At 29.1% G+C, this 15,790-nt stretch overlaps 3 protein-coding genes across 10 annotated transcripts in view; 1 reads left to right on the top strand and 2 right to left on the bottom strand.

Annotated features, from left to right (window-relative positions):
• Positions 1-250: 250 nt before the first annotated feature.
• Positions 251-7,525, bottom strand: LOC132947346 (stromal membrane-associated protein 1). Of its 3 annotated transcripts, none has more exons than XM_061017616.1 (10): positions 7,381-7,525; positions 7,187-7,311; positions 6,983-7,116; positions 6,736-6,903; positions 5,663-5,867; positions 5,297-5,587; positions 5,140-5,237; positions 4,920-5,054; positions 1,248-1,325; positions 251-1,185 (listed from the first exon to the last, which is right to left on the bottom strand). In XM_061017616.1, exons 1-10 carry the CDS (start codon positions 7,428-7,430, stop codon positions 994-996), a joined length of 1,476 nt encoding a protein of 491 aa, XP_060873599.1. In that variant the 5' UTR covers positions 7,431-7,525; the 3' UTR covers positions 251-993. The 3 variants fall into 3 exon arrangements, with proteins under 3 accessions (XP_060873599.1, XP_060873600.1, XP_060873601.1); XM_061017617.1 differs by having other exon boundaries at positions 1,263-1,325; positions 7,381-7,524; XM_061017618.1 differs by lacking the exon at positions 1,248-1,325 and having other exon boundaries at positions 7,381-7,524.
• Positions 7,526-7,679: 154 nt separating this feature from the next.
• Positions 7,680-9,865, top strand: LOC132947349 (GDP-fucose protein O-fucosyltransferase 1). The gene has a single exon (XM_061017620.1). The coding sequence runs from the start codon at positions 8,023-8,025 to the stop codon at positions 9,175-9,177; it is 1,155 nt and encodes a 384-aa protein (XP_060873603.1). The 5' UTR covers positions 7,680-8,022; the 3' UTR covers positions 9,178-9,865.
• A 412-nt stretch (positions 9,866-10,277) lies between these two features.
• The window catches only part of LOC132947345 (protein unc-13 homolog 4B), a 55,682-nt gene continuing 50,169 nt past the window's right edge, over positions 10,278-15,790 (bottom strand). For 3 of the 6 annotated variants that reach the window (XM_061017612.1, XM_061017611.1, XM_061017613.1), the window contains exons 3-18: positions 15,164-15,325; positions 14,830-15,008; positions 14,529-14,733; positions 14,270-14,449; positions 13,979-14,203; positions 13,789-13,910; positions 13,573-13,719; positions 13,369-13,506; positions 13,076-13,282; positions 12,613-13,000; positions 12,057-12,272; positions 11,757-11,966; positions 11,381-11,687; positions 11,180-11,303; positions 10,910-11,109; positions 10,279-10,807 (exon numbers count right to left, since the gene is read on the bottom strand). In XM_061017612.1, coding sequence (XP_060873595.1) covers positions 10,695-10,807; positions 10,910-11,109; positions 11,180-11,303; positions 11,381-11,687; positions 11,757-11,966; positions 12,057-12,272; positions 12,613-13,000; positions 13,076-13,282; positions 13,369-13,506; positions 13,573-13,719; positions 13,789-13,910; positions 13,979-14,203; positions 14,270-14,449; positions 14,529-14,733; positions 14,830-15,008; positions 15,164-15,325 — 3,123 coding nt within the window. In that variant the 3' untranslated portion in view covers positions 10,279-10,694. Of the gene's footprint in view, positions 10,808-10,909; positions 11,110-11,179; positions 11,304-11,380; positions 11,688-11,756; positions 11,967-12,056; positions 12,273-12,612; positions 13,001-13,075; positions 13,283-13,368; positions 13,507-13,572; positions 13,720-13,788; positions 13,911-13,978; positions 14,204-14,269; positions 14,450-14,528; positions 14,734-14,829; positions 15,009-15,163; positions 15,326-15,413; positions 15,603-15,790 lie in introns of those variants that run through there. The other 3 variants (XM_061017615.1, XM_061017610.1, XM_061017614.1) reach the window with 3 other exon arrangements.

Raw genomic sequence — 15,790 nt, forward strand, 5'->3', positions numbered from 1 at the left:
GATAAGCTACTGAAACTATATACTTGTTAAATATTTAAATAATACTTTTGGAAAAAAGTATTTTATTTTATATTTAAAAATATTAAAATAAATTTGTAACTGATAATACAAAATATATTCTACTGTATGCAAATTTGCTATTATACATTTGTACATTTGTTTGATGGAAACAATGTAATAACTACACATCTGGTAGCTATTATAGTGGTGGATCACTTGACTTTAATCAGAAAAAAAACATAATAATAAATACAATCGGATAAGTTACAAATCTAATTATATTATAAATTTCATATAATTGCACAAAAACTTAAATATCAATTATGACTAATAAAATATTTTTATTATATTTCATATTTTGTAAATCACCAATATGAAATTGAATAAATCCACACTAAATGGTGGGTACACTTAAAAAAAAAAAAAACAATTTTACCAGAGCCTATTTATTAATGTAATTAATTTAATTTGAATAACTTTTGCTCTGGTTCATTTAATAAATAATAAAATACAAATTTATATGGATATAATTGATTAAAAATGTGTACATAATTATAATAAATATTTTCAATGCCTTTGTCGTTGACACACTGCATAATAGAGGTTCACGATAATATGATAATTTTATGAATATTTCGTACAAGTGTACAATTATAGTGCAATTCATTGAAATACAATTATTTCATTAATTTGTAAACCAATCAATTATCATTAAAGATTAATCATAAATTTATTTTAAATAGAGCATTAGATAATTTTAGACATTTAAGATGCATGGTTTCTTCGATACGTTTATTTACATGCCGAGCTCCATTTAATGGACGGTTCCGTGAGTATATAGGTAAAGCAGAGCGTTATAAATACGCAAAAAATGTAAATGTACCGTCTCATAATTTACAAGTTCCAATTAAAAATACATTTTCCCAATAAAAACGTATTTCAATTCAACTTGTATTTAATTTAAAACGTTTGTGAACAATCATCAAGCTGTAACTACTGCCATAAATTAGGTGAAAGCGTTTGGCCAGTTTGGGATTGCTTGGCAAGGTCCGTAAAGCCGTTAGAGAAGTCTGTAAAGCCATGAGAGAGGTCTGTAAATCCATTAGAAAGGTCTGTAAAGCCATTGACAGTTGACGGAGCTGTTGTTGGATGCCCCAAATTCAGCATAGTCATTTGTTGAGGCAACTGAAAAAATAGATTTTTTGTTAAAAAAATAGTTAGTTAATCATTAAATATTATTATCTTACAGTAAATTTACTCACATGAACTAAATCATTTGGAGAATCAAATGCTGAAAACTGATTATTTTTCACTACTGGGCTCTCCTAAAAGTGTATTTACAAATAAAAATTGTGTGTATTTGCTACAAGTAAATAAGCATGATTATAGTATTATACTATAATAGTAAGTAATAAGTATGCAACATTTTAAACTAATAGTAATAGATCTACTGCCTTACAGAATTATTATTTTTGGTTTAAGCAATTTATTGTGACTTCATTACTGATTAAACAAATTTTTATGGTTAAAACAATGTAATGGTGCATAAATTCATAAGGAGGTAGGTATATGAAGTTTACGGTATAAATCCAAGTGAATCACTGAGGACACACAACACCCACACACATATAAAAAATCAATAGTTGTTACAATCTGCTAAAAAATTATTAATTTATAAAATTGTACAAATTAATAATCAGAAGATCATATAGGTTTTTAAACAATTTAAAATTTGTATGTTGGTATTAAGTATTCAAGGAGCCCTCAACACAAAATAATGTTTTCTTCAAATTATTATTTAATATTAAATTATGGTAGGTAATTAGAACATTTAGAACTATTAAAAATTATTTGATCAAAATTCAATGTAAAAAAAAAATATTAAGGTATTTAAAATAGGCGGGTGATGTCATTGAGCCGGACTAAATATAATTGCCTATCTTATACGTGTAAAATTTACTCTCTTTACACAATAATTTTCCTATCCAAAAATTGTATTTTTGATGATTGATTTACGTATAAATGTGTGACTTTCTGAGCTAAAGACAATTCAGAATTGCAATATAACATTCATTTAGTTTTTTTTTAAATATTAAAGAAGATAATAGCCGGTTGCGCCTTCTTGTGTCGCAACTCGCGATAAGTGACTGCTGCTGTCACCAAGCATAAGAGGACGTTTCACCCGCATTTGTTGTCTCCGTCTTACACACGTACGGCATAGCAAAAACTATTTTGCGCGGGAAAAAACCGAGAAGGTACAGTCATAACTAGGAAACAAAATTTTCACCACATATAAAAGAGAACTTTGCCTGTGCAATATTGCTTTCATTTTTTCGTTATCGGAACTTCAAAAAAGTTACTAAAGTTTAAAAAACACAAATAATGATGGATTTTGAAACAATAAGAACTTTTTTCGTATAAGTGATATCAAAAAGATAAAAACGATATTACACAGCCTAAATTCTACAACATACAACAAAAAGGTGGGTAAGTGGATATCGCTCTGATGTACAGTAGGTTACAAGTGGGTCACTGTATAATGAATGATATTAAATTTGAATTGAGCTGAATGCGCTTTCGAAAACTATTAAGAATTTTTTAAACACATCATTGTAAAATCAATGTTCATGCAATCGCTCCGCTCAGAATCTAAAATATATTTTAAAGGTAAATAAATTATTGTGGCACCAAGCAACTTTTACACGTACACCATAGGAAATTAAGAAGTGACATCACACATCTTTTTTAAATTTCCCGTAACTTATAAAATAATGAGAGTAGAAATGTTAAATGTATGCCATTTTTCTTAAAATTTAACATTCTTTCAAATTAAAAAAACTTATTTCTTGTGTTTTGTGCTTTAAATTGTTTGGCAAACATTTTATAAGATTATAAGATTAATAATACCTATTATAATATTGATATGATAGTATAAGATTATTTGTTAAATCTAAACAGATCAAATATATTGTCTATGGATAAGACACATTCAACTAACAACCCACAAACTTCTTAATGTCTAAAGAAGATTTCCCCCCCCCCTCTTCCCACTCCATATACATAATTATGTGGTATAAGTGTTGATATATTCAAATTCTGTCAATACAAAACCAACAGACTAAACTTCAATAACTTTGAAAACCTCGATACATCCCTTAGACCTATCGGAGACCTAACTAATAATTAATTTTTTTATATGTAACAATTTAATATAAGTAATATATTATTTATTTATTTTTAATTTCATCTAATTTTTAAGTTTTGAATGTAAAAATATAAATGTATTGTAACAAATGGGCAACGCAGCAAATATTTTTTTAAAATCAATAATAATAAATATGTGTATATATATTAATAATATGCATTAATAATTAAGTACTACCCATAGATAATTTAAAGCTATAATATATTTAAGTATTTTTTTTGAATACGTGCTCAAAAGTCAAGGAAATAAAAATCTATGTAACTCCTATTTAAATTTGTTGTTATTTTAACTATTTTTGGGGTCCATCAATAAAGATAATATGTACATTTATAAAATTCTAGGCCCCAGTTATTAATAAATTAAAATTAAAATTAATAATTTTTATTTAGATATTTTAAATGTAGAAATAACTTAATTATTTAGGAAAATTAGGAATAGAAATCTCTTCCAAAAATTATTCGCTACACTTATTTAAATCTTAAGCCAAGTATCAATTACAGGTGTAGAATCATATGTGTAAATAGTGTTTGAAACTTGGGGTCTAGACTTGATACTTTTATGATGCTTTTAAATTATAGTAGTGAAATGATTAGTTTTTGGGGGGGCTATAGAAATTCTAAGGGAGGATAACCCCCCCTCCCCCAGCTCTACACCTATTTGCGCCTATCTCCTTATGACACATGATGTATTATAATTTATAAGGTGTGCAATTTAATTAGGATTGTTATGTGATGATTTTGTAGTATTATTTGCATAATTGATTGTTATCTGTGTATGATGAAGTATTAAAGTGAAAAAAAAAAACAATTTACTAAATAAGTATGGAGTATATACTACAGCTGATTACTTTGTACTTAAAGATACAAAAGAAATACATTTATTTTGATTGTAAAATTAAATTTATAATAGTTAATATTAAAAATAGGATATCAATATTAATTTAACTGTATCTGTTTATTATTTATTATACACACAAACACAATAAAGTTAAACTGATCATTGCATTTTTAATTTTAAACAATCTAAATGTTAAGAAAATAAATCAATTATAGGTATACTAAGAAACAATGTACTTTAAATAATATATTTAAATGTTTATTAATTTTAAGAGGATGCCACACCTGCATATGTTGTTTCTGTCAAACGTACAACATAGCAAATTTGTGTTCAGCAGATCCAATTTCATATAGTAACTTTTAATATTAGAGTGAATCAACCTATTATCAAACTTAAAGGTAAGTACATTATCTGTGTTTTCTTGTGGTTCTTATAATATTTTAATTTTTAGTCAAGTTATGAGAATATTTAAATTGTAATATTGTATACTATGCAACTGTTAACTCATAACTTACTCGAAAATAAAAACCCCACGAGAAACGGATATATTTATTTTACCTTTAAGTTTGATGATACATCAATTCACTGTATTATTAAAGGTCACTGCATAGTAATGAAACTACTGAATGCTATGTGCTATGTTGCATATTTGTAAGACGGAAACAATACACACAGGTCCTCTTAACAATCATAATTATTGTGTTCTTGTACAAAATAATATTCTACACAGCATGCAAAGTAAAAACTAACCGGGAGTAATACAATATTACTCCCAATATCATTTAAATAAATGTATTTGATAAAATAACTTATATTTTTTACTTTAAACCTTAAAAATTCAATAAACCAAATAAACTAAAACAAATAAATCACTTACATGATTAATAAATTGAGTTGGTGCATTTTTTGCAGCCATACTGTAAAATGGATTAGACGCAAAATTAGAATTTGTAGATGACTGAAGATTGTTAAAATCAATAGAGTTATTGGATAACAAATTGATAGAATTTCCCTAAATTAAAAAAAAAAACAAATAGTTTGAATGTAAGTCATAATTAAAATACAGTAATTAATTAATTATTTATAAATAAGCATACAAGATTGTTGATGGATTGCATATTTTGAAATCCATTCTGATTGAAAGCGTTAAATAATGGTTGTTGCGGCTGAGGAGGAACAAAACCATTATTTTGACCTAAGACAAAAAAAAATGTTTTAAATATAAACACAATATCGTATTTGAAAGTTATATACTTGTGTACTGGCTTGCGGCCATGTTATTTGGGGATGATGTTTTCCCATATAATGCCAAAATAGAATCGGTAGTGAGTTTATTTTTTGTAGCTGTTGGTTGATTGAAAAAGTTTTCCTCTTCAGTGGAACGGCCTATCATTGGATCAATTGTTTGTTGAATTTGGGGAGAAGCGGTTGTAGTAGAAGAAACAGATGCACTTAAAAAACTACTGAACGGATCTGTTGAATCTGAACTGGAAGATGTGAAGGACGTATCTATCAATGTAGGGTTTGAATCTTTTGTTGGAGTATCTGTATTGTAATAATGTATTAATAGTTAAAAAGTTAAAAAGTTATGAATCATTTTAGATAGATTAAATTATGTACCCAAACCGAGAAGATCAGTGGAATGTTTTGAATCGGTTGAAATTGGTTTCTTGTTTGATGATAATTTTGGGCTTAAAGAAATAGGTTTAGGTAATGGATTTGGCACAATTGAAGGCACACTGCGCATGATTGACCCAGGTTTTGGTTCTCGCTTTTTTTTCTTCTGTTTTTCAGCTTCTTCTTCTAAATCTTTATCCCAATTTACCTAAAAATATAAAATAACTATTTAAGTAAAAAATGTAATTCTAATAGGTACTATAAAATACTATTAACTAATGTATAGGTAGGTGTATATTAATTTTATATTTAATATTCTATTTTTTAATGTTTACATACCAATATAAAATAACTAAGATGATAAATACATAGGTAATGAGTAATGACTTTATTTTAATCATTAGATCATAATAATTTCTTAGACATCAATCTCAGTTATTATTAACACGTTCAAGGGCGGTACCATCTATTTGTGACATGAGGATGCTTTTAGGTGGACTGATATTACATGTATGTGACATTATTACTATTGTTTTCATATGGGATTTATTTTAACAAATATCAAGTTTCTGTGGTCTATTCTAACGATTTTTACAGCTGATTAAAATGTTGGCAAACAGATAGTTATTATTCATATTTTTAAATCTGATCTATATTAAAAACCATTTTATGAGCCGTGGTTTTTTCAAAGAGCACTGGGATTTATTCTCGGCTGTTTAAAATACAATGTTTCCGTCACAGATGTAATGTATAACAATTATATAATATATTATAGTTTTAATTATTGAACCAATTCTTAATTATGTTGTTTTTATTTTAATATAGGTACCTTAAACCTTATTATTTGTAAAAAATTTTACTTAAATATTTTAATGTTAAATGTATGCAAAATATTATCATCTGGTCAGATATAACATTGTTCTGATAAGCATATTATGGATTAATTTAGTTATAAGGACATAGGTACCTACCTAAAATTAAATAATTTTGATGGTAAACTACTTGTTAACTATATTTCAATAGTTTAATGTTGCTAATAATAATAATAATATTAATGATATTGATGAAATTTTTACTTTAGGTAATGGAGGCTGCACCCATTCCTTGGCAATGTACTTTTTATGTTCGTACTTTGAACGAATGAATGCCTCTAAAGCAGAATCAGTTTGCGGGCGTCTAAAATTATCCGGTAGGTTTGCTTCGTATACAGCTCTTGCTCGACTATTTCCCATTTGCTGCAAATTCTGTAATTATAGAATTTAATGTTTAATAAAAAAATAATAAAAATAATGCATTCACTGAAAATAAATAATGTGTACACACCACCACTTGTTCGGGAGTCCAAGAATCTAAATTCACAGACCTTACTTTGCTGATGTGTACGCCGAGGTTACGATGGATACCGGCACATCTTATGCACAGGAATATTCCCAAATTCCAAGAAGCCCATCTCGGTCCTAAGTTTGTAAACAGTGATATTAACCTATTTAGCTATAGAATAACGTTTTATGCTTATCGAGAATTTACCTTTTGAATCGCAGTCCACACAGTACTTGTTATCGTCATCTTTCAACATTTGGTTCAGCAATGACAGACATCTATCCTGTATTTGTTTCTGTTTGTCTTTTTCAGCTTTCGAAGACATTTTTACACTACGCGATTATACAGAGAACAGTTTTTAATTAGAAAAATGGATCTGTTTAAAAAAAAATAGATATTACTGTGTAGTGTGTGTTAATAAAATATTATTGGCAGTTTTTGACTTCATCATTTTAATTGCCAAATATTTGGCATATCATTATTGGTAACCAGTCAGCGAACAAACTCGACGAAGTATGTTTCGCACTTTTATCATATTATTTAGTTCCTACTTCGCCTGTCTGCCTTCATGCCATTGAACTTTGCAGTGTGACCAGCGTAATGAGCGAAAAAAATTCGATAGTCTTTGTTCCGTAATCCGTTTCCGCCGCTGTCGAATGCTATCTCAGAGTTTTGCTGTTATCAAAATCACCGAATTTGTTTTCGAAAATTTGTAAACCGACTTTATAACGGGCTATTAAATTTCTACATACCTAGATATTAATTAATATTTTTGTAATTTGCGGTTAATAATATTGCCAATAGTTATTAATTCGTTATAAATTATATTACAATTATTTATTATTCATAGAATAGGTCCATAATATTTTATCACTTAAACACTTTTTGATAAATAATATTAATTATAACATGTACTTACATTTTTCAATTGTAAGCTAAGTAAGTTCATTACCTGTATTCTTTTGTAATTTGAATGTAATGTAGTATATTTTTTTAATCTAGTTGTCTGTTTAAGTTCTCTTCACTCATAATTTCAATCAAACATGAGTACCGATAATCTGTTATATCTATTATTTGGTTTTTTGTATTTTTCGGATTTTGCGAATTATGCATTTACCCAAGATCCTTCTGGTTACATAGCCTACTGCCCGTGTATGGGTCGTTTTGGAAACCAAGCCGACCACTTTCTGGGAGCCATTGGTTTTGCCAAAGCTTTAAATCGCACGCTTTTGTTACCTCATTGGATTGAATACCGGTATGGCCAGCAAAAGTCTGTACAAATTCCGTTTGATACATACTTCAAAGTAGATCCGCTTTTAGAGTATCACAGAGTCGAGTTAATGAATGACTTTATGACTAAATATTCAAATAATTTATGGCCGTCAGCTAGTCGAACATCATTTTGTTATATGCAAAGAGGCGAGTCGGAAGGATGTAATGCCAAAGCAGGGAATCCTTTTGAATCATTTTGGGATACATATGGCGTTGATTTTTCATCTTCTGAATTTTATGCCCCCCTAAACTACGATGTTTACCATCACGATATGATATCAAAATGGCACGAGAAGTATCCACCATCCGAATGGCCGGTGCTGGCATTTGTTGGCGCTCCAGCAAGTTTTCCAATTCAAAAAGAAAATGTTGGGATTCATAAGTATTTAAAATGGAATGACGAAATAGATAAGTTGGCAAACTCTTTTATAAATAACAGAATTAAGCCTGGCAAATTTATTGGCATTCACTTGCGCAATGGTATTGATTGGGTCAGGGCTTGCGAACATATCACCAAGAACTCTTTGTTGTTCTCAGCTCCACAGTGCTTAGGCTACAGAAATGAATATGGAAAAGCAACAGAAGAATTATGCTATCCAACGTTTGAAACAGTTGTGAAACAACTCAAAAGACTTATTCGGAAATATGGTAAAGACATAAGTACGGTGTTTGTTGCATCCGATAACAATCATCTAATCCCTGAACTTTCACATGCATTATCAAGTTTTGATCTGAAAACTGTAAAATACGATAGGGATAATCCGCACGTAGATCTTGCAATATTGGGCAAGGCGGATTATTTTATTGGCAATTGTATATCTTCATTCAGTGCTTTTGTTAAACGCGAGCGAGATTCAAACGGTCTACCTAATGAATTTTGGGCATTTCCTGTTAATCAAAAAAATAATCAAAAGGATGAATTGTGAGTAAAAAAGATTTGTTAACATACTTAGGTATTTCAATGTATTTTTGAAAAAATATTTATGAATTTTTTTGTGTACCTGTAGTAGGTACCACCTATCTTACTTTTATATTCTGATGTTTTATACTTTTGTATTTCCTGAGATGACAAGGGTTTACCTATAACTTGTAATATTTAAAATTCTTAATTTGATTTTTATGTAACAACTTACAAGACAGATACAGGTATACCGGTCATAAGCTAAAGCAATATATTATTTTCTTAATAATAACTACCTCTCATATTTGTCTTGTCTATGGAATTTCTAATTTCTAAATAGTTTAGGTATATTTTTAATTATGTAAAAATATAATTACACTATTTTTATACTTTGTGTACAATCAGATGTTTTTTTAAAAATAATTGCGATTAAGCATATATTTATGTATAAAAATGAATTATCATTTTACTCTGTCCCACGAGAGAACATGCCTCTGACCAAAATTGGTTTTCCTGCGCGTTATCACGTGACACCCTGCCATAAGGGAACCGGTTTTGACAGCAGAACGACGTGGGAGGAATACGCAGAACCGACATGTTCTCTCATGGGACAGAGTTTAGGTACTTTCTTTTCTAATATATTTTTATTGAATGTAATTTTTGTATATATATTTTTTTGAACCCATATTATATTAAATATTTTTTATTCTGTATACCTACTTAGTACTTGTTATTTATTATCTTTACATATTATCTACCCTCGTATCTTCCTATCAATTTATTAAATTTTTTTTCACCTTGCGAGTATTATTTTTACAAACAAGGGCAGATTGACACATTATTTTCTGTTCAAAGAGACTGAATTTAATAATATTATTACTAATTAATAGATTGTATATATTTACTTATATTATCTTCCACCCCTGCACAATAGTACTATTTAATTTGAAAATTTGAATTATTGTCAACTTAACAGTATTCATAAGTGTAATAATATTATACACAGGGTATTATCCGTCAAATTTGTGCACTGTCTCTTAATTATAATGTACCTATTTATAAGAAAGTATTCATATACATTAAGCTTTATCAACTAATGTTTTAAATAAAACACAATTTGTATTTTTAAAAATTAATATTTGTTCAATTTATTGATACAAATTTGTTATAAGTACTTATCTATTGAGTTAATATTGCCCCAATTATTTTCTATAATTTAATACAATATCTATACAAAATATGATAAGATAATTAAGAAATATAAATATATAGTATAAAATTAATTATAAATCAAGTTATAAATTATATACATATTAAATAGTTTAATAATAAACTTAACTTTAAAAATCATTTATTTATATTGTAACACAGCCATGCACTGTATTTAAATTTAAAATATGTAAAAAAAAATGTCATCCCTAGTTCAGTCTTACATTATAATTTTTTGATAAATTTTATTTATACAACAAATCAAAATGAATTTTTAATTTTCCTTGTCAATGTGGACGTATTGCGCTTAATTCGTCCAATAATGGACTGTAGTCATTTTTTCGGTGTCGAATTTGCTGCAGCAATTTTTATTTTTTCTCGCTTAAGAAATTCTTTTGCCAATTTGTCTGTAGGTCTAGAATCAATAGCTCGAAGAATTTTTGTATCTATAATGTTTAATAAAATAAATACATATTAATAACAATATTTATGCCCATACAGCATAATGTCCTAATAAAATAAATACATATTAATTTATTGATAATTACCTAAAGATTTAGGAGACGTCAGCTTTAATCTTATTTGAGGTACACTACCTAAGTCATTTTCCAACTGTGTAGATGGAATATCTTTAAAATGTACAAATGTTTCAGATACAAACTCATTTGTCACTCCCATGAAATCTTGATCTTTTACTATAAACATAACTAAACCATTTTCTACAGCACGTTGTTGAGGAGTTAAAGGACTGTAATAAAAATAATAACAAAATAGTTACCAAAATTACTAATTCTATTGTAAGCTATTACAATACTAACATTCTAAAACATTCGTCAAATAATGGGTACAAAGTTTTTTTCTGTACTGATGTTGTTGGTTTGGAGGCATGTAAAAATTTGTCTCTGGGCAGCAAACGTATTTTAACAAATGGATCACTGAAACCTGAAAAACAATGTGTAAAAATTTTGGTTTATACATCAATATACATACAGGTTTGTATAGTACTTATAATTAAATACCATTAGAGTCCATTGCTTTAATTCCATTTGCATTTAGTATGTCTATTTTGAGAACATTGTTGATAAATATTAATTTAACAGTTAATACTCCTTCGCTAGCCTCTTCCATCTCTTTTTGTTTTTGAAGTCTTTCTAAATAGTATTCATGTATAAGGTCTACAGTATCTAATGTATGTAAATGCATTAGTGCTTCTAGTTTATGAATTGTTTCGCTTTTATATTCAGTAGAGTTATCTTTTCTCAAAAACCCAAACAACATATGAAAACTATCTCTTAGGTTCTTAAAATATGTGGATGGTTTCTTTTTCTATAAAAATGTGTAAACAAAAAATAATTAATATTATCATTTGAGCCATTAAACATATAAATGGCTTACCTCTAAATTATTTTGTATAAGATTATACATTATCGTTGCTATTTGATCAACTATAATGTCAAGTGTACGTTGGAAATTTTCTTCGTTAAGTTCCTTACTCAACGTACAAAGATTTTCATCCAAATATAACATTAAATTGTCCAAATGACTATTGTTTGTGTTAATAACTTCTGCGCCTTCGATCAAAAATTTACTTATTTCTGGGGACATCTAAAAAAAAATAAAACAAAACTTTAAATAGAACATGACTTTTAAAAAAGTTGATTATTCTCTTTTCAAAGATTTTCTGTTTGAACATACTTTGTTCACAACGGTCTGTAAAAGGTCTATGATCTTGTTATTTACTGTATCGATTGCATTATCAACGACTAAATCTAGTGTTTTTTTACAATGATCTGCAGAAATTTCACTCTTAAAGTTTGCCAAGCTGTCCATCAATTGCGTTAGGCCCAAATCATTGACAAATGGACGGATGGATTGTTTTACATAATCTATATTGTTTACTGCCAGACACCACTGTAAATTATTGAATGCGTAAGAAAGATGATATTTGTTATTAATTTAAGGTAAAAGAAAAAGCACAGGGCCATCATACAATGCTCAAAAGTGGGCAAGTTAATTGAAAAATTTCACTTGATTTAGTTAATTCATACGTTAATAGTTCACAAACAATACATTTAACTCAATAAGTTTAATGAAAAGTGGAGAAAAATATTGACTTAAATCGGTTAAAATAAATTACTGTCTGGGTCACACATAGTAATTGTGCATTTTTCAATTTTTTTTAACCACCTTTGAGTCAATGCTAAATGTTTTATTTTATTTGCCTATTATATTTTTTTAATTAATTTATTACTTCTTTGGTGACTTTGAATCTTTTATTTTCAGTTAAGGTATTGTTAACTTTATAAGACATTTTGTCCGAAAAGTAAACCGAACATCTGCAAATGTCGTCAATTATCTTTGCCACAAATGAATAAGAACCTTCGGCGTCAGGCCATGCTAATTGTTGCCAAAACACTTTTATTTGGTAGAAAATTGCCAATGTGTCCACCGCCGACGAACTATACTCTACTGATATGTCCACTTTGACTAATTTGTCCAAATCGACAGCTCTTTCGATGCGTTGCATGGCCTTATACGCGGCAATATCCAACCACCTGGCAACACCTTGTTGGAACCATATGTGATACTTGACCAAATGACTACTCTCCAAGTCCACGTGGCAGTCATTTTTTCCTAAACTAAAAAATTTTTTTAAATTATGTTAGGTATTTTTATTATTGCCGTGCGTCTAGCAAAGAACTGTAAAAAATTACTCGACAAATTTCTGAATCCCCATGTAAAGTTCAAACAGTGACGTTCCCATTGCAAGCGGGTCGTTTTCAACTTGAAACCGTCCGTTTTCCTCGAAATTAATTGGCTTCATGTTCATACAAATGCGAGTGATGAATGGTTCACACATTTCAGATATTTTACATTCGTATATTGAAAATAGTGTACTGGCATACGGAAATTGCATTTTCCTTTAAATTAATAAATTATATTGTTGTAAAATAGGTAGGTATATTATTTTTTTAAATTAATATTGAACATTATTAGGTAATCTTACTTGATAAATAGCTTGTTATGAAACTCTACGGCCCTCTGCAAATCTAGTTTCAGAAGTTGAATTATTTTAAGTTGAAGTTTCATCTGTCCTTCGTCCGTATAGTCATCGGGTTTGTTATTTTCTAATATGTGAACATGCCTGTATGAACATGGAAAACCCAGTTAGAAAAATAACCAGTGATTGGATATTAAAACAAATGCTAACCAATCCACCGCGCCATGGACGACAGCGTCGTGCAATGTACTTTTTATGTCTCTATTGTTTTCACGTGGTAACAGCCAACCATAAACATCCGACGGAAAGAGATCTAAATCATTTGGTAACTTCAACGACGTGAGATTTCGTAATATACTGAAAATTTCAAAATTTAATTTAGCAACATCGTCTCGTTATAATCATATCATTATTCATTAAACTTACTTTAAAACGTATTCCGTTTGATTCAATGACTGTTCGTCGTCTGCAGATTTTTTACGTATCATTCGAATAGCATTGAAGCAAAATGGCAATATTTTTTTAGACGACTGCCAGAACATTTTTGACTAAATAATATAAAAATACATATTTATTAAAAATTAAAAACGTCATAATTCCAGTAATATTTGTCTACCTCTTCATTGGACAAGTGTCCGGCGGTTATGGACTTGGCTAAGTTGTCTATTAAGTCCGAAAATACTTTAAAATTCACCACAGGACTTAACACATGAGCGTTAATAAATTCAATCCATTGGCCCAAACACTCGTCGACGGCACTGATATTACTTTGTACTACATGTTGTTGAATGATCAAGCTAGACTCTGGCAAAAAATCACCCATCCACGAATTCGTTTCAGGCTAACGTTAAATAAATATTAGATTTTGTTTTATTTTTTTTTTTATTTGTCTTAAATAAAAATTCACCTTTTGTAGATTCATTTGGTAAGCTAACAATACGCGCAGTAGATGTCTATGTTCTTGGGCGGCAACTTGTTTATTTTTTTCACTGCCAAACGACAATTTTAATAACAAATTCCCCTGAGGCTTGCCCTTGCCTTTTTTCTCCAAACTGTACCAAGCTATTTGACCTCGAGAAGGTATTGTCTGTATATAATAGCAACGAAAAATATGTTAAAACGTCAGTCGTCAAGAAAAAGTGAAAAAATAAATATGTAATAATTACCTTAAGTGGTATTAGCGTGCCGCCGATAATTTCGTTATCGTGTTTTCCGTTCGTAGCAGTTACAGCGATTTCTTTCATGAACCTTCTCATTCCTTTAAATCCTTTAATTTTGCCGACCTTTGTAACTTTTTCTTTTACCGTTTCCGCCGGATCAAAGTCCCAAACTTCCACGCATAAGATATCGTCAGCGGGAGTCTCGACCGGCCTAAATTGAATACCTATGTGTAGTTTTGATTTCTTATGTCTAACAATATTACCTATATGGCTATATGTAATAATTAATGTTTGTGGAAATACCTACAGTGAAAAGTGTTCTTCCCAGACTGGCCGCAGAGTTTCACTTTTAACCGACGTGTTATACCTATGTTGTTGGGTAGACGACAAAAATAAGGTACAAAACGGATCGCTAAAACCATTCGCATCTTTTGGTTTTATGTCTTTGCCTTCGATGATTTCAATATTTAACATTATGTTCGGAGCCTTTTAAACAAAATATATTAAACGTTAATACTTTTTAGTTTTTACTAATAACTATATTACTGCTTACGCCATATACAGGCAAATAATATTTAAAATACATATATATATATATTTAATATTATGTAATAATTAGTATAAAATCGGTAGGCACTTACTTCTTTTTCTATGGCTGCTTGATATATAGCATCGTGAGTTTCTTGTTCTATTTTAAATGCTTTTCGGGCGAATTCAATTATATTTTCTTGATTTAAACAATTTTTTTCCACCCCAATGCAATGTAATATTTCGTGCAATACTTCTTCGTATAATTCGTTTATCTGTAATAGAAAAATACATTTATACCATTAAACTTTTGACGTCTTCATAGTACTTATATATTTATTATCAAATATCGATTAGACCAACAGTCATATACTGTATTTGATTTTCACTTTGCCTTTGAATCTCTTCTTTTTTAACACCCCTAAAGTTAAAATGTTTTGCTTTAAAATTAGACTTCATTTTATATACAAAATTTCGGAGAATGAATGAGTTATCTACGAGTGAAAAAACTGTGTTGAATACTCAGATGAAATAGCACTTCTAAAGATAAATCGTACGCGTGTGCTGCCCAAGCCAAATGTGCTATTTCTGTGGTAATCTGCTATAGTGCCAAACAGTGACCTAAACCAAACTCCGCCCCCGTATATTTTACGTTGAGATTTTTTTAATGTGGATCTCGATAAACGTCAAAATAAAGAAATTTATACAAATGTGCACAATCCATTTATGATTTTTCATTG

This window comes from Metopolophium dirhodum, chromosome 6 (genome assembly GCF_019925205.1).
Source record: "Metopolophium dirhodum isolate CAU chromosome 6, ASM1992520v1, whole genome shotgun sequence".
In the NCBI taxonomy this organism is placed as follows: Eukaryota; Metazoa; Arthropoda; class Insecta; order Hemiptera; family Aphididae; genus Metopolophium; species Metopolophium dirhodum.